The 22,035-nt window shown below is 46.9% G+C and overlaps 1 protein-coding gene across 2 annotated transcripts in view; it reads left to right on the top strand.

Annotated features, from left to right (window-relative positions):
- PLCB3 (phospholipase C beta 3) overlaps positions 1 to 22,035 on the top strand; it is a 72,227-nt gene that overhangs the window by 38,301 nt on the left and 11,891 nt on the right. The window contains exons 15-28 of one of the 2 annotated variants that reach the window (XM_080985529.1): positions 3,335 to 3,442; positions 4,886 to 4,950; positions 5,711 to 5,807; positions 6,899 to 6,983; positions 8,421 to 8,545; positions 9,361 to 9,515; positions 9,967 to 10,128; positions 10,816 to 10,915; positions 13,859 to 13,963; positions 15,219 to 15,310; positions 16,635 to 16,770; positions 18,834 to 18,869; positions 20,050 to 20,233; positions 21,569 to 21,680. In XM_080985529.1, the coding sequence (XP_080841655.1) occupies positions 3,335 to 3,442; positions 4,886 to 4,950; positions 5,711 to 5,807; positions 6,899 to 6,983; positions 8,421 to 8,545; positions 9,361 to 9,515; positions 9,967 to 10,128; positions 10,816 to 10,915; positions 13,859 to 13,963; positions 15,219 to 15,310; positions 16,635 to 16,770; positions 18,834 to 18,869; positions 20,050 to 20,233; positions 21,569 to 21,680 (1,562 nt within the window). Of the gene's footprint in view, positions 1 to 3,334; positions 3,443 to 4,885; positions 4,951 to 5,710; positions 5,808 to 6,898; positions 6,984 to 8,420; positions 8,546 to 9,360; positions 9,516 to 9,966; positions 10,129 to 10,815; positions 10,916 to 13,858; positions 13,964 to 15,218; positions 15,311 to 16,631; positions 16,771 to 18,833; positions 18,870 to 20,049; positions 20,234 to 21,568; positions 21,681 to 22,035 lie in introns of both variants that reach the window. The other variant, XM_080985528.1, reaches the window with a different exon arrangement.

The raw sequence follows: 22,035 nt of genomic DNA, 5'->3' as shown, positions 1-22,035 counted from the left end.
CCATATTTTGAAGAGCAAAAAAAGGGGACGCTGTGGCGACTCTCATTTTAAATACCTGTACTTACGTAGGCTATAGAAGCTGTGATCTATTGCTGAAGGGGGCAGGAGAAGAGAAGAGGAAAGCAAGTCTTCAGCCACCAATAATAATAATAATAATAATAATAATAATAATAATAATAATTTATAGCCCGCCCTCCCCGGCCAGAGCTGGGCTCAGGGCGGCTAACACCAATAAAATCACAGTAAAAACATAATAGGGGGAAAAGAGAAGTGTTGGGGGGAAGGAAAAGAAAAGAAAAATCCCAATTTAAAATACAGGTTAAAATGTAATTTAAAATGCAGCTATGGCTATTTCTCATCCAGAAAGTATAGCCAGAGACATTTTGGCAAATTTAGAAAATCCACCCGGACAGAAATTTTTACCCCTGAAAAAGAGGATGTGTCCTGGGAAAAGAGGACACATGGCAACCCTAAGGAACTTCTTCATGCAGTGCAGAGTTAAAACTAAGGAACTTGTTTCCGCAGGAGTCAGGGTGGCCACCAGCTTGGATGGCTTTCAAAGAGGATCAGGCAAATTCATGGAGGAGAGGGCTATTGATGGCTGCTGGCCATGAAAGCTCTGCTCTGCCTTCACAGCAATGCTTCTGAATACCAGCTGGTGGAAGCCACAGCAGGGGAGAGTGCTCTTGCGCTCGAATCCTGCTTGCTGGTTCCCCACAGGCTTCTGGTTGGCCACTGTGAGATGAGCTGCACCAGATGAGCCTTTGGCCTGGTTCAGCAGGCACTTCTTATGCCTTCTTACGAATCCAGTCAACTATACTGGAGGCTGATGCGAGGCACAGCACCCATTTCCTTCCTTCTTTACATCAGACCCAGAAGCAGGGCTAGAGCAAGTGCAAATCAAATCCCCCTGCTTTTGCTTCCTCCTTGAAACATCTGAGCTTAGCTTTCAACAGTCAGAGCGGCGCTCCCTCTAGCCCAGCGCTGTCTGCCTTGACTAGCAGTAGCGATCGTTGAGAACCCTCCTCCATTGAACTAGAGGTGGTACATGGGAAACTTCTGCATCAAAGCGGCAGAATTGCTGTTATTGTTCAATGTCTTTGTATCCTGCCTTTCTCCTGAGTTGGGAATTAAGGTGGCATAGAACATTATTTTTTAAAAACACATTGTTATGAAATATGAAGTAATAAAAACAAACGATTGAAATCAAAAGTTAAAACACAATAAAACTCATGTAGAGCAGCCATTCAAGCACAGTTTGCCCTGACAGCGTCCCACCGGCCAGCTTTGTCTGCACCTTAGTTTCCAAAGGTCTGTCTGAACAGGAAGGTCTTAGCCTTCTGGCGGAAGGGCAACAAAGAGGGAGGCAATCGAACTTCCCCTAGGAGGGAGTTCCTCAGTCTGGGAGCAGCCACAGAAAAGACACTCTCTCTCTCTCTCTCTCTCTCTCTCTCTCTCTCTCTCTCTCTCTCTCTCGTTGACACCAACTGTGCCTCCGATGTTAAATGGAGCAAGAGGAGGTACTCGCCCGAGAATCTTTGCAGCCAGGTAAAGGGAGATGCAATCTTTCAGTGATACACACTACGTATCTCCCCACGCACGTATAGCTACTGCAGGCACAGGAAAGAGCACAGCGTAGGAAACCTCAGAATATGATTCATCAATGTTTAATATAGCTGCTCTCCAGCTCTTTTAGCCTGGCATTGATGAGTACGTTGACAATACTTGGCACAGACTCATTAGGGCTGTAGAGAAAAAGCCCTGGACTCTTTTCCACGCCATTTCCCCCGAGCCAAGAGTCACATATCTCCCACCAGTTTTATTCAAATGCAGAAGGGTAGCTTAAGATGCCTACCTGGGAGACAGGACGTCAGCTCTCCTCCTACCTTACAAGCATGGCTATGGCTCTCGTTGGTCAGAAAGATCCAGGGCCGCTCCCTCCAAAGAGAGGGGAGAGGTCTTTAATCATCATTATTTAATGTATTTATATCCCACCTTTCTCCCAAGCTGGGATTTCAACGCCTTTGGAGCTTTATCCCCCTCCCTTGATTTGGGGTCCAGGCCAGATCTTCCTATGTACTGCTCTCATATTTGAAGGCCTGTCTCATAGAAGATGGAGGAAACTTATTTTCTGTCACGCCTAGAGGGTAAGACCCAAAATAAAGGGTTCAGAAATGACAATGCGATTTTAAACTACCGTATTTTTCGCCCTATAGGACGCACTGGCCCATAGGACGCACTCGTTTTTTGGGGGGGGGGAAATGAATAAAAAAAATTTTATTTCCCCCCCAGCCGCGGGGCTGGGGCGGGGGAAGCCCGAGTTTCCCCCGACCCCAGCCCACAGAACAGGCTGCCGCCCCAAGCCTTGCACACCCGGCGGGACCTCCAGCCGGGCGCGCAAGGCTTGCGGACACCTGCCCGAAGCACGGGCTCGCAAGGCTTGCGGATAGCTTCCTGAAGCCTGGAGAGCGAGGGGGGTCGGTGCGCACCGACGCCTCTCGCTCTCCAGGCTTCAGCGAAAGCCTGCATTCGCCCCATAGGACACACACACATTTCCCCTTCATTTTTGGAGGGGAAAAAGTGCGTCCTATAGGGCGAAAAATACGGTAAATGTTGAGAAGGACTTCTGGCTGGTACAAACAGTTTAGTGGAGCAGATTTACCTTGGAAGATGGTGAGTTCAGTTTGGTTAGAGGGTTGTTGCTTTTTAATTCAGAGACTGAATGGCTACCCTATAAGAGGATTGCCTGTGTTGATCTTTGAGGTCCTTTACACTCTAGAATTTTGTCTACTGTATTATTAATTCATTGTATAGCCCACCTTTCCTCCCAGGAACTCAAGGTTGGGAATGCTGTTCATCCCATCTCCGTTTTATCCTCACAACCACCTTGTGACGTACATTAGGATGAGGGACAGTGATTGGCCCAACATCACCCAGTGAACTGTCTTAATGGCTGAGGGAGGATTTGAACTCTGGTTTTCCAGGTCTTCGTCCAGTTAGGTGGAAGAACGCACCTGATCTTGTCTCACTGGTTCAAAGGTGCAAGAATTAAGATTTCTTTCTCTGTTTGTTTGTTTTTCCCTTTTGGAAAATAGGCTGCGTACACACCATCCACATGTTTTACCCCAAAGAATCCTGGGAACTGTAGTTTGTTAAAGGTGCTGGAAATGGTAGCTGTATGAGTAAACCACAGATCTGAGGGTGCTTTTGAGGGCTTTAAATACATGGTATATATGCAGTTAACCCTTGTATTGCGTGAGCTCTACGTTTTCTTGCTGCTCACAATTTTTTATTGTTTTCCTCCCTTGCCCCCTGACCTCCCCCCCAAAAACAGGCTCTCCTTTTGCAGAGCAGGCTGAGATACTGTCACCAGTCATGACCAATGGTGAGGAGAAGTCTTCCGACAGAATCGCAAAGCTGGTTGAACCCCGCAAGTCTATTGGTGAGTATCCTTCGGGGAAGTCAGGAATCTGTCTGAGGTACCTCAGGTACTAGTTGAGTTGTCAGTTGAGTTGCCAGAAAATTCAAATGGAAATTGGAAATCCATACAGATTAGTATTCTGGACATGTTAGGATACCATGTATCCTTAGAATCCAAAATATGTCTACAGTGGTACCTTGGGTTACAGACGCTTCAGGTTACATATGCTTCAGGTAGACTCCGCTAACCCAGAAATAGTATCTCGGGTTAAGAACTTTGCTTCAGGGTGAGAATAGAAATCGTGTGGTGGCGGCGCGGCAGCAGTGGGAGGCCCCATTAGCTAAAGTGGTGCTTCAGGTTAAGAACAGTTTCAGGTTAACAACGGACCTCTGGAACGAATTAAGTATGTAACCAGAGGTACCACTCTACTCAGTTATTTGAAGGATGCTGTCTCTGAAGAGACTGAGAAATAGTATAACTGCAGCCTAAAAATTGAGGGAAGGTACATTTCCGACTGTATGTAGATAGTTTGATGAAATTTGGTCTACAGTAAGAATGATTAAGTTAACTTATTATAAAAGAATACATATAAAAAGCCTAACATGTTAATGGTAAAAGGGCTACTTTTTGCAATGCTTTGGAATAACAAGTTTAATGATAATGTTCAACGTTATGCCGCTTTCAGTTTGCTGTAACACTGTTTGAATACAGAAATCTTTATTTTGTTGAATCTTACTTATTAGAATCCCTTATTTTAATGATTTTAATGGTTTGGTTTGAGCAATAAAGTATTAAAAATTTAAAGAAAAAAGTCAGTAAGGGAAATGGCTGGCCAGTGTTCGCTTATTCTTGCCGTGTCTGGAGCAGAAGTCAATGCAGGGAATGTGATTGGTATTCACTGTTGCTGCTGTTTTTTGTTTGTTTATTTAATTGATTTTTAATTTCAAGTAACAAAACATACCCATGCAAGGAAAACAGGGTTTAGAAGTTGTATAGAAAGAAAAGTAAAACAGCAGCTCATGGTTGCAGTTTTAGACACTTCATGAAAGGCAGTCTGATGCAAGTGTCTCTCCATAAGGTTCCGTAAGTCAATATGTTTGTCTTAACAAAGTCAATAAAAGGATACCATATTTTGTGATCCTCTGATTCAGCAGCTCATAGCCCACTTGGGGCTGTTAAAAGTTTGAGCAAGACTTCACGTTGGAGCAAGCTAGCTACTTTTGCTTCTGAGGAAGGAAGGAGCAGTAGGTCAGAAAACAATCTTGCACCAGTGATGTCTCTCTCTCTCACACACCCATTCTGTGGGGAGTGGGACTACATTAATCCATTATTATTTTTAAGTTTGTAGTATACTGTAAATGTGCCCTCAATTCATTGCCTTTCAGGGTTCAGGAATCATCTCCCCCCACCTTAACTACATTTTGGTCTTGAGCTTCTAACCCCTTTCCTTCCTTCCATGTCCAGACCGTGAAGCTGAGAGCGAAGAGGAGGAAGAGCAGCCGGACCCCAAAAAGCCTACGACAGATGAGGTGCATGCAAAGCAGGGATCTGAAACCCGTGGCCCCTCTAGATGTTGATGGACTTCAACTCCCATCAGCCTCAGCCAGTGTTGTCCAGGATGATGATGGGAGATATTGTAGGCTGACAACAGAGGGGTCCCCATCAGCGGTGTCAAGGGGACTGGTTTGAGTGTTGTGTACACTGTATTTTAAGCAGACTTCTGGGTGGAGAGCGAATGTGGTTTAGCAGTTAAGAGTGTGTCGGACTGGGAGGGTCTGGGAGGCCATCACTCAAATCCCTACTTGGCCATGAAGATCACTGGGTGGCCTAGAGGGTCCTTTGGCAACTCTAGGCCTAATTTACCTCATAGGGTTGCTGTGAGGAGAAAAGGGTGAAGGGGAGAGTGGCGGACGCCACCTTAAACTCCTCAGAGGAAAGGTGGGATTGAAATGTAATAATAATAATAATAATAATAATAGAATTTAATGCTACAAATGGCAGGTGGGCCGATGCCAAAAAACTTTAAATGCTACATCACATTTGACATTCATCTCTCTCCATAAATTGTAGTAACAGGAATATGACATTATGGCATCACTTCATGCATTAGCCTGCATGCACACACAAATGTGTGTGTATATTTGTGTGTGTGTGTGTGTGTGTGTGTGTGTGTGTGTGTACACACGTTTAAAGAGTGCTTTCAACATAAGGTACAGATGTGATCTTAAGCTATTTTTTTAAAAAACTGTTTCCATCTCCCCTTGTCCTCCCCTCTCCTCTTTGTGACAGGGCACCGCAAGCAGTGAGGTCAATGCCACAGAAGAGATGTCTACACTGGTGAACTACATCGAACCTGTCAAGTTCAAATGCTTCGAGGTGGCCAGGAGTGAGTGAGAGCGGGGAGGGGGATGGACGCTGGCAGTAAGGTGTTGGGTGTAAGTTTAGGAGCAGGCAATCTGTGGCCCTCCATGCATTGTCAGACTCCCCATCCAGATGTAGGCCACATTCCCAGCATACATTTAAAGCAGTGTGATACCACTTTAAACAGTCATGGCTTCCCCAAAAGGATTCTGGGAGCTTTAGTTTTTGAAGGGTGCTGAGAACTGTGAGGCGACTCTTATCCCCCTCACAAAGCGACAATTCCCGGAGATCCCTGTGAAGAGGGATTGATTGTTAAAACACACTGGAAATTCTAGCTCTGTGAGGGGAACAGGGGTCTCCTAACAGCACCCTTAACAAACTACAGCTCCCAGAATTCTTTTGGGGAAAGCCATGACTGTTCAAAGTGACATCACACTGCTTTAAATGTATGGCGTGAACATGGGCATGGTGAGGGACACCCACATGGGTGGCTTCAGAATACAATTAGAAAAATTTATACAGGCTCATGCTAGCAGTGGCTACCAGCCAACATGGCTATGTTCTACCTCCATTATCCTAGAGTGGTTTAACAGTCAACCTCTTGTCGCAGAGAATTCTGGGAATTGTAACTCTGTGAGGGGAATAAAACGTCTCCTATCAACTCTAAGCATCCTTAACAAACTGCAATTCCCAGGATTCTTTGGGCAGGGGAGCCATTGCTGTTTAAAGTGGTAAGATACTGTTTTAAACGTGTAGTGTGGATGTGGCCTTGGATTCCAGTCGCATCCAGGGCTTTAAATGGTGCACATGCAGCCTATGTTTCGACAAGGTATTCTGACATCAGCTTTCAAGGGTCTCTGACAGAAAAGGGTCTTTTTCTGATTCCTTTATAACTGGAGATGCCAGGGACTTGAACCTGGGACCACCTGCGTTCGAAGTGCGTGCTCTCTACTACTGAGCTATGACCCTCTCCCTATTGACATCCGCCCCAGTGTGTAAATATTCCCCTGATAGGGAAGAAGCAGCAGTAGGCAGTTTGGGACAGGTGTGTGCGCAAGGCTGTCTGCGTAACGTGGAGCATTAACACGCTGCCTTTATTACTTCTCTCTTCCCAAGAACGCAACAAATCTTACGAGATGTCTTCCTTCGTGGAGACCAAAGGTTTGGAGCAGCTGACCAACAGCCCCATGGAGTTCGTTGAGTATCCTGCCTGGTGCTGTAGGGTGGGTTGAAGCAGAGTTGGCCTCACTGCTGAGCAGCCCCTAGGCCTCATCTGTGCTGTACCTTTAAAGCAGTTATCCTACCGCTTCAACCAGTCATGGCTTCCCCCTTGGAATCATGGGAGCGGTAGTTCGAGAAGGGTGCTGATTCTCGCTAGGAGACACACACACGCTATTCCCCCTCACAGAGTTCCCGGAGTGGTTTAGCAAGTCAGCCCCTCTTCCCAGAGAACTCCTTAGCTCTGTGAGGAAAATAGGGGTCTCCTGTAAGCACCCTTACCAAACCACAGTTCCCAGGTTCCTTTGGGGGAAGCGATGACCGTTGAAAGGGGTATGGTACTGCTTTAAATGTCTAGTGTAGACGAGGCCCTAGATGAATCCCTGTGGCAGCACCTTTGTTGCTACAACAGTGAATGGTACGACTGTTTTGAGTGCTTGGAACCACTTCTGTTAGTAGAGACTGATCCGTTAGGGCAAATGGGTCCACCAAGCTGATTCTGCCTTCTTTCTTACAAGCAGTCCAGGAGTGGCTCTGCCCATCATTGGCTCTGGCACCACCTTCTGTTGGGCTCCCTGCCTTCTGCCCCACTAGTCCCAATGGGCACCAGTTGGCACTGGCTCCTGCATGTCCTGTTTCTGGGAACTGTGGGAAAGAAAATCCAAGATAGAAGGTTATGTATGTGGGGCTCATTCTGTAGACCCAGGCATCAGTAGGAGTTGGGGGAGTAACTGCAAATTCTCAGTGGTAAAATCAGGTAGTCTAAGCCTCTCCATGAGCAAAGGGATGACATCAGTTTTATTGGATTGGACCATTGGTCTCAGGCCAAGAATGAGGAATCCGGTTTCAGTTTGGAGGACCTCGTTCCCTTGTGGGCAAGTGTGTGTGTGTGTGTGTGTGTGTGTGTGTGACATACCAATGGTGGGTGGAGCCAGATGCAGAAGTGGGTGGAGCAATGTATAGGATTCTTGCATTTTGTACAATAGGCTCCAATCCTGGCCAGTGTCTACACTGTCAGCAGCGCTCCAGGATTTCTCCAGCAGCATGTGTAGAAGCTAGCCTATCGTGCAAAGGTAAAATTTGTATCAATTGCTCCGTCCACTTTTGCCTTCATCCCTGCCCACCACTGGCATGTGGCCCCTGGAACATGGCCCAGAAGAGAATGCGGCCCTTGAGCTGACAAGGTTTCCCACCCTTTGGTTACGTCTTGATATGTGTGTGTGTGTGTGTGTGTGTGTGTGTGTGTGTGTGTGTGTAAGTAATTGATGACTAATGTTAGGAAGAGGGACGGAGAGCCTGAGAAAACGGAATGCCTTCAAGGGCACGTTGAGTGCTCCCAGCTGATCCATGATCATTGATGGCCGCGGTAGAGTTGAGGTGCCCTCGTTGGCTGTTGCCTTGACAAGCACCCCTTGCCCAGATACAACAAGCAGCAGCTGAGCCGGATATACCCCAAAGGGACCCGAGTGGATTCCTCCAACTACATGCCTCAGCTCTTCTGGAATGCCGGCTGCCAGATGGTGGCACTCAATTTCCAGTCGCTTGGTAAGTGCCATCCTCTTTTCCCCCCCTCTGCTTGCTAACAATGAGGGCTAGAAACTTATTTCACATGGTGTTTTATTTTATCTACAGCATTTATATACTGCTTAATCATTAGCATTTCTAAGCAGGGTACGTGAAAAATAAACCATTCAGAGAATGTGACAGTAAAACCAAACTAAATGACTTCTGGAATAAGAAAGTCCTTGTTGTGTGTCTGATACTCTGCAAGGAGGGTGCATGTCTAAGCTCAGCCCAGAGGAAACTCCACGTTTTTGGGCCCACAGCGCTGAGACTGCATGGCTTTCATATGAAAGAATGGAACAGCCCTCCCATCCTCTGGGTTGCATTTTTTTTGTCAGTCCCAGGCAGAAAGGGGGGGAAAAAGCTTTTTAAGCCTCTGGTGGGTTGCCAGACATAGCTGGTGGTCTGTGTTTTGGTTTAAGCTGGCCAGAAGCAGGAAAGACCCGTGGCAACTCTCTTGACTTATTTTCCTACCAAATTAAAGAGGGAGGGATCTAACCACACACAGTTCACTTTCACGTATGCATAAGGCAGTAATGGGGAGCCTGTGGTCCTCCATACGTTGCCGAACTCCAACTCCCATCTGCCCCAGCCAGCATGGCCAGTGGTGAAGGATGATGGGAGATGTAGGCCAATAACATCTGGAGGGTTACAGCTTCCCCACATCCCTGCTGTAGAGTCTCTGTGCTGTTCAGAGATGGAGGTTTCAAGAGGCGGGGAAGGAGGAAGGATAGAATATTGGTTGTTCTTGCTTGTATGATGTATTGATACTTGTGCTTGAATCTCTGTTTGCCCAGACTTGCCAATGCAGCTGAATCTGGGCACCTTTGAGTACAATCGCCGGAGCGGGTACCTCCTCAAGCCAGAGTTCATGCGGCGCCAGGACAAGCTCTTTGACCCCTTCACCGAAGATATCATTGATGGCATCGTGGCTAATACCGTCAAAGTGAAGGTTCGAAGGGTGGTGGTTTGCAGGGCTGTTGCAGGGATGATGAACTTGTGGCTCTCTAGATGTTGCTAGACTCCAGCTCCCTGCAGCATGGTGGTCAGCGGTGATGGGAGCTGTTTTTCAGTAGTTTCTGAAGGGCCACAGGTTCCTCACCCCTGGGTTGTTGCTATGACGAGTTGCCAGCTTAATGTATTAGTGGGAGACTTAAACAAAGAGGGGGAGCTCTTTCTTCCACGCCCTGCTTGCACCTGATTGGGCAACTGCTAGAGGCAGGTTCCCCACACTGATTTAAAATGAGGATTTGAACAATACTGTCCTCCCAACGAAAAATATAGAGAAGAGTTAACACTTCTCACTTTATAAACAGTAAACATTTGGTCCCATCTCTCTCTCTCTCTCTCTCTCTCTCTCTCTCTCTCTCTCTCTCTTGCCCTCTCCCCCATCCCACTCCCAGATAATCTCAGGACAATTTCTTTCGGATAAGCGGGTGGGCATCTACGTCGAGGTGGACATGTTTGGGCTGCCGGTGGACACCAAACGCAAATTCCGGACGCGGACATCGCAGGGGAATTCTTTCAACCCAGTGTGGGATGAGGAACCTTTTTTGTTCCACAAGGTATTGGTGAATGCTGTTCTAGCACAAGGACTCTTGAAGAAGCCATAATAATGTCTTATGTTTAAATCTAATTTGAATTTGGTATCTGAGCTCCCTAAAATAAGAACGCTTCTGAGCTTATGCAGAGCGCAGTTTCTTAATTGTACTTGCCTGTGTAGAGACAGATCAATGCCATCAAGTGGCTTAATATTTGCTACCTCCCTTACCCAAACAACCTTGGGAATTGTAGTCCTTTAAAGGAGAGCTAGACCTGTCTTAACAGTTTTTCGTACCCCTGTCAATAATAATAATAATAATAATTTATTTATACCCCGCCCATCTGGCTGAGTTTCCCCAGCCACTCTGGGCGGGGGCTGTCAAACTACAACTTCCAGCTTTCTTTTGAAAATAGTATGAAATAGCTGCATGCTTGTAGTGTGGAGGGGGTCTTATGAAATGTAGATGGAGATTCCGTAAGTTAAGCAAGTGGGACTGTTCCAACTTTTTTGGCTTTTGGCATGCTACACGTGGAGCCTTCCAAGTGGAGGTTTGGGCAGTGTTCTGAATTTCCTCCATCAGCCAGTGGGTTGTACTAGGTGACCTATAGGACCCTTCAAATTCCGATTCTAAAAATCACAATGGAAGGTGTCGTGTCTTTGTGTTTCTGCCTTTCCCCTAATAATACACCTGTCTTGTCTGTCCCCTCAGGTGGTGCTTCCTACATTAGCCTCCCTGCGTATAGCTGTCTTTGAAGAGGGGGGCAAATTTGTGGGGCATCGGATACTGCCCGTCTCTGCCATCCGTTCAGGTGACCCCCCCTTCCCCTTCCCTTCCCCATACCCGTTTACTGAGATACTGCCGTTCAACTCAGCGGGGTTTATTTCTGAGGTTAGACATGACAGCGCTGTAAAATACTTATTCTGGCACCATCTTTTGTGCATTAGAGCATCGGGGGTTTTCCTGAACAGTCCCGTGGCCCTCAGTAAGCTTATGTGTCTCTCCCCACAGCAGCCTTTTTGCTCGGGCGCTGCCCTCCGCTGCCCCACCCGCAGCCAGCATGCAGCGCCTCAGGGGTCACCTCCAAGGGATTGCAGCCCTTGACAGGCCAAAGGTTATCTATGCCCAGCCTATCGCCTGCTTTATCAGAAAGTAGAAGTGTTTATCCTTAGGGAGCAGATTTTATTAATTACATATATGCACGTGCATTTTAAACAGCAGAGCCAAAAGGCCGTGAAGTGTAAAGAGTGGATACGCAATGTTTCTGTGGAGAGCCAAATGCGTGCAAAATAAGGGCAGCCGTCTAGATTTCTAGATTAGCTGGGCTGATTTATCACCGGAAATGTGGTCCTTATCTTGTATACATTTGTGCTTTGCGCAGAAATGTCAGAAACCTGCTGCTTTGCATTTAATGGCCTTCTGGCCTCATCGTTTACTAAATAATTTTCCTTTTTGTACCTCTATGTGTGTGTACACACACACACGCACACACACACACACCATGTGTGTACTGTATAATTTGCCAGACAAGGACCATAAACACAGGAAGGCGCTTTATATCAGCTCAGCTTATTTGTCTGCTTAGCTTAGTATTGTCCACTCTGACTGGCAGCTGCTCTCCAGGGTCTGGGGCAGAGAGGGAGCTCTTGCCACAATCTGCTACTGGATCATTTTTAACTGAATCAAACCCGATACCTCCTGTATGCAAAGCACCTGCTCTACCAATGAACTGCAGCCCTTCTCCCAAAAAGACACCAATTGAATGAAAAGGCACTGGGATGATTGGCTAGTGCGTGAAGCTGTGAAGGTGCTTGATACTCCAAAGTCTTCTCACAACGCTTGAGATTGTTGAAGTCAGGGATGGGGGACCTTTGACCCTGTGAGATGTTGTTGTGCTACAACCCCTATCGCTAGCTGAGCGGCTGTCCTTGGCAGAGGCTCTTGGAAGTTAGGGCACATCTGCACCAAACATTTAAAGCTGCATATACCGTATTTTTCGCCCTATAGGATGCACTTTTTCCCCTCCAAAAATGAAGGGGAAATGTGTGTGCGTTCTATGGGGCGAATGCAGGCTTTCGCTGAAGCCTGGAGAGCGAGGGGGGTCGGTGTGCACCGACCCCTCTCACTCTCCAGGCTTCAGGAAGCTATCCGCAAGCCGTGGGAGACGCAGCTCTCCCACGGCTAGCAGAGAGCTTACCTGCACCCAGAGGCTTGGGGCGCGCTGAGCTCAGCACGCCCCAAGCTTCGGGCTTCGCGCAGTCCTCCGCTAGCTCTACGTGGGATAGCAGCCTGTTCTGGGGGCTGGGGTCGGGGGAAGCTCGGGCTTCCCCCGCCCCAGCCCCGCACCTGGGGAGGGATTTCCCCCCCCTTTATTTTCCCCCCAAAAAACTAGGTGCGTCCTATGGGGCGGTGCGTCCTATGGGGCGAAAAATACGGTGCCAGTTTTTAGTGTCATGGCTTCTCCCAAAGAATTCTGGGAACTGTAGTCCGTTAGGGGTGCTAAAGAATTGCTAAGAGACCCGAGTTCCCCTCACAAAGCTACAGCTCTCAGAGTGGTTTGACAGCCACTCTTCCCAGGGAACTCTGAGAATTGTAGCTGTGTGAGGTGAATAGGGATCTCCTAACAGCTCTCAGCACCAGAGGCACCATTTTGTGAGGGCAAGTGGGGAGGCCAATGTTGTGGCAGGAGGGGAAGAAGCCAGTCACTAGAGCTGCTTTGCCTCCATGCTTTTTGAGCATAGGAGGGGCAGAACCTACCCCAGATATGTAGGGGGGAACAAAACAGCTCAGCCCCCTGGAACTGGTGCCCCTGCTCAGAAGCCTTAATGGGCTACAGTTTCCAGGACACTTTGGGGGAAGCCATGACTGCATAAAGTGGTATTATAGTATTTTGCTTATTTACATTTATTAATTTATTTATTTTAAAAAATGTGTATACCCCCATGTCTAAAAAAAAGTCAAAGTGATTTACTGCAATAAAACATGAAACCGTACAAGAAAAACCATATAAAAAACTTAAAAACAGACATCAATTAACCATTGAGGAAGGATGCATAGTGCCCGCATAGGCTTGGCAAAACACAAAGGTTTTCAGCAGGTGTTTAAAAGGGGGCGCAGGAAGAACCTGCTGAATCTCTAAAAGGTAAAGGGTAAAGGGACCCCTGACCATTAGGTCCAGTCGTGACCGACTCTGGGATTGCGGCACTCATCTCACTTTATTGGCTGAGGGAGCCGGCATACAGCTTCCGGGTCATGTGGCCAGCATGACTAAGCCGCTTCTGGCGAACCAGAGCAGCGCACGGAAACACCATTTACCTTCCCGCCGGAGTGGTACCTATTTATTTACTTGCACTTTGAGGTGCTTTCGAACTGCTAGGTTGGCAGGAGCAGGGACCGAGCAACAGGAGCTCGCCCCATCGCAGGGATTCGAACCGCCGACCTTCTGATCGGCAAGTCCTAGGGCAGATTATTTCACCGGACTGGGCTAGTGACACTAAAATCTCAGTTTTAATTACATGGTGTGGATGTGGCGTTGGAGTCAAGCAACATCTGGAATCCTGATGTCAGAATCTGGCACCTTCTGCCTGCAGAACAATGCTTTACCAATAAGCTCTGTTCCTTTCCCCTAATGACCATTCCCTCTCCATTTCCAAGTATTGGCCTTTCCTCACACCTGTGCTTGCTGCCCCTGAATATCTACCTCTCCATTCTTACTGTTTTTTTTTCTGTGTTTTCCCTTCCCTTTGCCCCACAGGCTACCACTACATTTGCCTGCGCAGCGAAAGCAACCAGCCCCTCTGCCTCCCGGCCTTGCTGGTCTACACTGAAGCCTACGACTACATCCCAGACGATCACCAAAGTAATTGAATGCTTGCGGTGGGAGGCGTTTCACGATCAATCCCTCTTCCCAGGGAACTCTGGGGAATTGTAGTAGCTCTGTGAGGGGAACAGGTTCTCTTAGCAACTCTCCATGCCAAACCAAGAAACTACATTTCCCAGGATTCTTTGAGGGGGGAAAGCCATGCTTGTTTAAAGTGATATGATATCGCTTTGTACAGTGCAGATGGGGACACATGATTTATCGCTGAAAGTTAGCCACTTGGCTGATCTGTATCGATGATAAGATTAGCTTGACCTATCGTATCTAGAAGGCTACTGTGCACAACAGGAGAATACGAAGATATATGAGCTGATGTGAAAAGGTGGTACCTTTCTGCTTGTGCCTGATCATGTCTTTTGAGCCCTGCTCACCTTGACTATTGAGGAAGACCCCTTGGGGTTTGAAACACGTTTTGTCTCCAGTATAGATCTGTTCATTCTTAGTCACATCAGACTGCTGCTAGGATGCTGTATCAGCCTGCTATATTTTCGTGTAATTTTATCCACCTCTTTGTTATATGTTTCACATTTTTTGTGAGATTATAGTTGTGTTTTATTCTTGGATACATTTTAGTAGCACTTTACATAAGGTTTTTTTGGGGGGCGAGGGTTCTTACCCAATTTTGGGTTGTGTTCTATTACGTTTATTCATTTATTAAATTCCTCATATCGAACACAGTTGTGCTCTCAGTAGCCCTGCTGAAATTAAGGGACCTAGTTGGCCATGTGCATTAACTTGCTAACTCTGAGTAGGTCTTCTCTGAGTAGGACTGTTTATTTCAAAAGATTTATATACCTCTGGATTGTAATAAAACCTTAAAAGTGGCTTACAAATGAGAATAACCAATAATAAAATTAGCAGTTTAAAAAAATGTTTAAATCGGCTATCTAAAATGATTGAAAAAATAATAATTAAAATCAGTATATGTGCTGCTGAAGCAAGTGCAGAAAAAAATAATTAAAATCAACGATAAGCTGAAAACAAGATGTGAACATTCTACATGTCTGGATAGGCTTGTGTAAACAAAAATATTTTTAGCAGGGCTAGTATGTCTTATGGAATCTGTGTCTTAAATCCAGCTTTGGAGACTGAGATGTGCATATTCTAATTTTTTTGTATCTCACTGTGATGAACTAAGGTCCATTAATTTCATTGGGTCTACTTCAGTTGGTGCAAGCATGCACACACAGGATTCCTCATGTGTTAAAACTAATGGATCTTCTTTTTCCCTCAGATTATGCAGAGGCTCTGATCAACCCCATTAAACACGTCAGCTTAATGGACCAGCGAGCCAAGCAGCTTGTGGCTTTGATAGGAGAGAGTGAGGTGAGGGCAGCCATGGCACACAGAGGGAGGGAAGCGGATGTGGGGCTGGAAGGGTTTCATTTTCGTTGGACCTGATCTGCACCTCCCCATGTGGGTTGGATCGCAGTTACCTCCCAGGTTTCATAGTTCTCTGAATTCTGCCATAGAATCCTCTACTTTTTAAAAAAAATATGTATTAGAAGGGCATAATGTGTAATAAAAAGGTTGTATGCAGTGTTGGTCCTATTCAAAGTAGACCCATTGAAATTAATGGACACTGCTAGCTTGGGTTCATTAATGTCAGCGAGTCTCCTCAGAATAAAACTGACTTGGATACAGCCTGGCATGTTAACGAGTGTATTTTTAAAATATATATATATATTTATTTTTCAGAGGAAATAATAGTGTTTCTTTTAAACTCATTTTAATATTTTTTTAAAAATGGCTTTAACCCACCCTGGCATCTTGTGGTGAAGGGTGGGTTTAAAAGTTGAATGAAGAATGAGGATTTTAAAAAGTTACAGGTTAAGACAGAAAATGGATTTATGAAAGAACCCTGTGTGAAACTGGGAAGAGACAGATTCACCTGCTGCTAAGAAGGCGGGACAAGGGATGAAACCTGCGGAAGTGCAGGCAACTCCCTCCTTGCCAGTGATGTAATGGTCCAAGGTCAAGGACTCCTTACTATTTCTGCAGCAGGGTTTCTGTCTCCAGCATCCTACAGCCGCCCAATCAGCATGAAAGGGGATCTTTTTAGCCACTGCATGCTCCAAAGCTAAGCATTTAGGGTCGCTTCATTTTCAAGAGAACGGTGTGCAAGTTCTGTTACGTACAACAAAGCTTCAGGCCAAACGCAAGTCCCTCTGAGAGAAGATATTGGAGCACTCCAAATCATGTACAGTGGTACCTCTGGATACGAACGGGATCCGTTCTGGAGCCCCGTTCGTATCTAGAAGCAAATGTAACTAGCGACAGCATGTCTGCGCACACGCACGCCGCTTTTCGCCCCTTCTGCACATGCGCGTGACATCATTTTGAGTGCGCATGCGCAAGCAGCAAAATCCGGAAGTAACGCGCTCCGTTACTTCCAGGTTGCCACAGAGCACAACTCGAACGCGCTCAACCCAAAGCGCATTCAACCCGAGGTATGGCTGTACATGCACAGAAAACAGCAGATCTAGCTGAAAGGCAACACATGGCACCAATAACTGCAATGTAGCCCCTTCATATTACAGTTGTGCAATTGCAATATTATTGTACAATCTTAGAAGGGTGAGGGTGTGACTGTTCTGAAGGGACCCTGTACTTCTGAATTTGCCACTGTGCTACTTCTCCTTGCCAGCAGGAGAATGCAGAGAAGCCACGGACATCGGTGTCAAGAAGTTCCTCTGGCGTGACCGCTGGCCCCACTGAAGAGGCACACAAGCCCCCACCTCCCCTGCTCCCTCCAACCCGGACCCCCAGTGTAGTTCCCAGTCAAGGTAAGATCTAAAGCAAGCTCAGGGCGTGTCAGGCCCCGGGGGCCAATTGCAGCCCTCCAGGCCTCTATGTGGATGCGGGTGGCGCTGTGAGTTAAACCACAGAGCCTAGGACTTGCTGATCAGAAGGTCGACGGTTCGAAACCACGCTACGGGGTGAGCTCCCGTTGCTCGGTCCCTGCTCCTGCCAACCTAGCAGTTCGAAAGCACGTCAAAGTGCAAGTAGATAAATAGGTACCGCTCTGGCGGGAAGGTAAATGGTGTTTCCGTGTGCTGCTCTGGTTTGCCAGAAGCGGCTTAGTCATGCTGGCCACATGACCCGGAAGCTGTACGCCGGCTCTCTCGGCCAGTAAAGTGAGATGAGCGCCGCAACCCCAGAGTCGGCCACGACTGGACCTAATGGTCAGGGGTCCCTTTACCTTTACCTTTAGGCCTCTGTATGTCCTGCAAAACTCTCCCTAGGCCTCGCCCCTCAACAGCCCTGCTGTGCTCCCTCTTTTTGCCTTGAATATGTCCTTGAACTCGGATATGCTAGTCTAGTGTACAGACAAGTTTACACGCCGGCATTTTTATTTTTATTTTGCCTAGTGTGGGGCTTGAGCCCACAACTCTGAAATTTCATGCTCCACCAACTGAGCTATATTTCCTCTATTTTTTTCAGGTTTTCCTTCCACTACTTGCAAATGGCTGGGGTTTTTTTTGCTTACCTCTTTTTATTTTGCCTATAGCCTTACAGCACCAGGGCGTATTCTTTCTCTCCCCCCCCCCCCGCTTCCTCCCCACCCCACAAACAATGGAGACACATTCCCCTGAACTATGCTGGGAAGATCCCCTGTGTTGCTGTGGCCTGGTGATTACCGGTTTGTGGTAATGCAGGGATGGGCTTTTCCACCGGTGGCACCATTGTCACAAAATGCTCTCCCTGCTGTAATAGGTCCCATCAGTATTGGCATGCCGCCGGCTCTTGAATACACACCTGCTTAGAAAAGCATTCTCCTGATCTCCTGAGTTGAACTTGCTCTTTTGACTGTTTTAAGGGGGGTGGGTTGTTGTACAATTTAATTGTGGATGCTTCTCTTCAGTGTTTTGATGGAAGTGATTTATTCTATATTTATTTACTTTTACGGTCTTTATAATGCTTATCTTCCCATTGCTTTCTTCATGGTGCCAATTAACTCAATACAACAAATCACGTGTGGCTATACTTTTTATAATCTATTTTATACTTGTAAAGCCTTTAGAAGGCATTTTGGCAAGTAAGTGGCATATTCATTATTAAATGCTTACTAATATTAATATTATTGATCTGTCCGCTCCCAAGAACTGCCGGTAGCAGCCTTCTAGCAATAAACAAGTTCTAGGAAAACAGAATCACAAAACAGAGAAACCAGTAGGAGAACACTTCAATCTCCCAGGACATTCTATACAAGATCTCAAAGTAGCTGTTTTACTACAAAGGAATTTCAGAAATAGACTGGAAAGAGAAGCTGCTGAATTGCAACTCATTACCAAACTTAAAACCATGGAGAGACCTGGTTTGAACAAAGACATTGGATTCTTATCCCATTATACATGACTAAGCCATTTCTCACCTTCTCACCCCTTGCCTTTTCCTGTAAGACCTATTACAGTTGTTAAGAGTCGTCAGCAGGCTCATCTCAGCTATCTGCCAATCTCCCATTCCCACCACCCTTCTGAGTAATACCCCTCCCCACCTTCTCACTATATAGAAGGATCTGGCAACTTCTGTTTCAGTGTATCTGAAGAAGTGTGCTTGCACACGAAAGCTCATACCAAGAACTAACTTAGTTGGTCTTAAAGGTGCTACTGGAAGGATTTTTTTATTAGGAAAACAGAATTGGGGTTTATGTGGTTGGGGTTACTGCTGCCACAATTGCTGTCTTTGCAGTGGGTACATTTTCTGGGAATGTGCCCCACTACCTCCCCATACTTTCCTGGACCCGTGTTTTAAGAACAAACTTCTAAAAGGATACCCTCATGCCCCTTTCGTTGTTTTAACTCCTGTTTCTCATTTCTTTCTCTCTCGCCTTCTCTCAACCCTGTAGTGCAAAGGGACGATCTGATTGCCAGCATCCTTGCAGGTAAGAAGACACTGTTGTGCCAACACCCTTGAAGATAGAATCCAAAGGTCCTCTAGACCAGCCTTTCCCAACCTTGAATCCCCAGATGCTATTAGACTACATTTCCCATCATTCCTCTGTGCTGGTTGGGGCCACTGTGAGTTGTAGTGCAGCAACATCTAGGGACCCATAACTGGGAACAGCTGCTCTAGATCACTGATTTCTTAAACTGTGGGCCCACAAGCCCCGTTCAGGGTTGTCTGTTGCAGCCCAGTTGAACTTTTTCTGTCCTTGACTCTTGTGCTTGACTTACTTCTTCGGCTAATGGAGACCGAGGCTATTTTGCCCAGGCAGGGCCAGTGTGGCATAATGGTTAGAGTGTTGGACTAGGACTGGGGAGACCCAGCTTCAAATCCCCACTTGGCCATGAAGCTCATGGGGTGACCTTGGGCCAGTCATGCTCTCTCAGCCTAACCTACTTCACAGGGTCATTGTGAGGATAAAATAGGGAAGGGGAGAACAGTGTGTGCTGTCTTGAGCTCCTTGGAGGAAAGGCAGAATATAAATCTAATTATAAATACAAATAAATAAATTATCACACAGGCTAACAAGACCCTGTCCTAGAATCTGAGATTCTCATAATGCGATGCTGGTTTTGATGCCAGTGCTGGAAAACAAACTGTCGTGAAAATATAAGTTGTGAATGTTTTTTATTTGTATAATGCCATATTTTTCCGTGTATAAGACGCCCCCATGTATAAGAGGACTATTTTTGAGGACTCCAAATTAAGGAAACACCCCTCAGCACTATCCATGTGTAAAATGAGCCCCAATTTCAAACCTAATTTTTTAGTTTAAAAACACCCTAGTTTTATACACGGAAAAATACTGTAATTAATCCATCTTCCAAGACCCTCATCAATTTTCAAGTGGGGGAAGGAAAAGTCTTGAACTGCTACTGTGGATTTCAAAAATAAACCTGCCTTATGGTGGAACCACAGACAGTCATTTTTAGTTTTCTCTGGAATCAAGTTCCTAGTCCTTTTGACTCCAGAGAGAAACTTGAAAACGTGTGGACAGGGGCAGGTGGGAACTGCCTTGCGCTGCACGTGCTCTCTCTCATCCCCTTGTTGTTGGACGGGGATTACAATATTCTGTAACCCATTGTGCCTGGGTGGGTGTTTTGGGGGGTATCTTCCAGAAGTGTCCCCCCAGTCCCTGGAGGAGCTGCGCCAGCACAAGTCCTTTGTGAAGCTGCTGAAGAAGCAGTACCGTGAGCTGAAGGAGCTCCGGCGGAAGCACATGAAGAAGATCTGCAGCCAAAACAAGAAGCAGAGCGCCCAGTTCTCCCAGGGGGAAAAAAGCCGGTTGCGCAGCCAGGAAGGGTGAGAAGGGACTGGCTTGGGCTCATGCGTCCGTGGCTAGAAGCGGGAGAGCTGCCTTCATGGGAAAGTCTTGCTGCAGCACACTAACAGAGGGCTCAGCCATACTTCACTTGCCTGAGAGGTTTTCTGCAGCTTTCCCCACAGAAAAAAACAGAAACCCGCAGAATTGCTGTTTAGTCCAATTCAGTGATAAACCATGACTTTTCTTAGAGGAAAGCAGCAGGGCATTTCTCGGGGGTCTCTTCCAATTCTACAGTCCTGTCGCTCTGTGCAGCTAGAGCCAGCCAGATCCCAGACCAGGGATGGGGATTGGAATAAGCAGAGTGCAGGCCGGTTTGGGGATGGCTTTAGAAGAGGAATGGACAAGTCGATGGGTAGGACAGAGCGGCAGGGCAGAGGCAAAACTCCTTGGACCCCTGCCTAGAAAGCATGGGGAAAGCAGAAAACTGCTCAGAGCCGTGCTTTTCTGGGCCTGGGACAAGCAGAAGTGTGTGTTTGCTTTGTCTGTGATTGGCTCTGCCTACTTGTAGGGCTCCCCCCCCTTACCTAGATAGGTAGCAGCTGCCATTGAACTTACCCACGAGGCAGGATTTTACTGGGAGGAAAAAGGGGGACGGTATATGACACCCCCCTGACTCTCTTCCACCTGCTTGGTTACTTGCCAGAGTGGTGCATGTGTGGGGCTACCTGTGAAGGTGATCTGGAAACTGCAATTAATCCAGAATGCGGCAGCTAGACTGGTGACTGGGAGTGGCCGCCGGGACCACATAACACCGGTTTTGAGAGATCTGCATTGGCTCCCAGTACGTTTCCAAGCACAATTCAAAGTGTTGGTGCTGACCTTTAAAGCCCTAAATGGCCTCGGTCCTGTATACCTGAAGGAGCGTCTCCACCCCCATTGTTCAGCCCGGACGCTGAGATCCAGCGCCAAGGGCCTTTTGGCGGTTCCCTCATTGCAAGAAGCGAGGTTACAGGGAACCAGACAGAGGGCCTTCTCCGTGGTGGCGCCTGCCCTGTGGAACACCCTCCCATCAGATGTCAAGGAAATAAGCAGCTATCTTATTTTTAAAAGACATCTGAAGGCAGCCCTGTTTAGGGAAGTTTTTAATATTTAATGCTGTATTGTTTTTAACACTCGATTGGGAGGTGCCCAGAGTGGCTGGGGAAACTCAGTCAGATGGGCAGGATATAAATAATAAATTATTATTATTATTATTACTCATTCCTTGTTGACTTTTACTGTGAGCTCCCCGTTCTGCTTGAGCTTGAGCAGTCTTTACCCTTTCTTGCCAACTTGCGCCTCCTGACGTGCGGCTCTTTTCCTTCCCCCTGTAGGTCTCAAAGTTCTTTGGAGCTGGATCAGGAGAGCCAGATGCAAGGTCTGCTGCAGCTGCGGGAGGTTCAGCACCAGCTGGAGAGGGACTGCAAGCGAGAGCACCTGCGCCAGGTGTTTAAAGGCAGGGCGGGGCTTCAAATAGTGGGCTCTAAGCCGGAGGTGCTGTGGGTGTCCATGTGCTGTTGTTAGGCTCTTCTCAGCCCAAGCTAGCATGGTTGAGGATGATGGGAGCTGAAGCACAACAGCACCTGGCGGCCCTGAGATTCAGCATCCCTGTTCCCAAACCACCATGTCCCTGCTGGGAAAGTTTGTGTGTGCGCACAAAGGTAAATTGCACAAAGACCTTGAGATGTCTGAGCGGGTGGTTCTGTGTCTTGTAGTGCTGAGCTCTAGTTTCGGCCTTTTTAAAAAAAGAAAGAAAGAAACGATTCCAAGTTTTGTCCTCATGTCAAAATCTGTGCTCCTG

The sequence above is a fragment of the Podarcis pityusensis genome (assembly GCF_964106645.2).
Source record: "Podarcis pityusensis genome assembly, chromosome: 16".
NCBI lineage: Eukaryota > Metazoa > Chordata > Lepidosauria > Squamata > Lacertidae > Podarcis > Podarcis pityusensis.
Note: the sequence above shows the minus strand (reverse complement) of the source record. Positions and strands in the feature narration are given on the sequence as shown.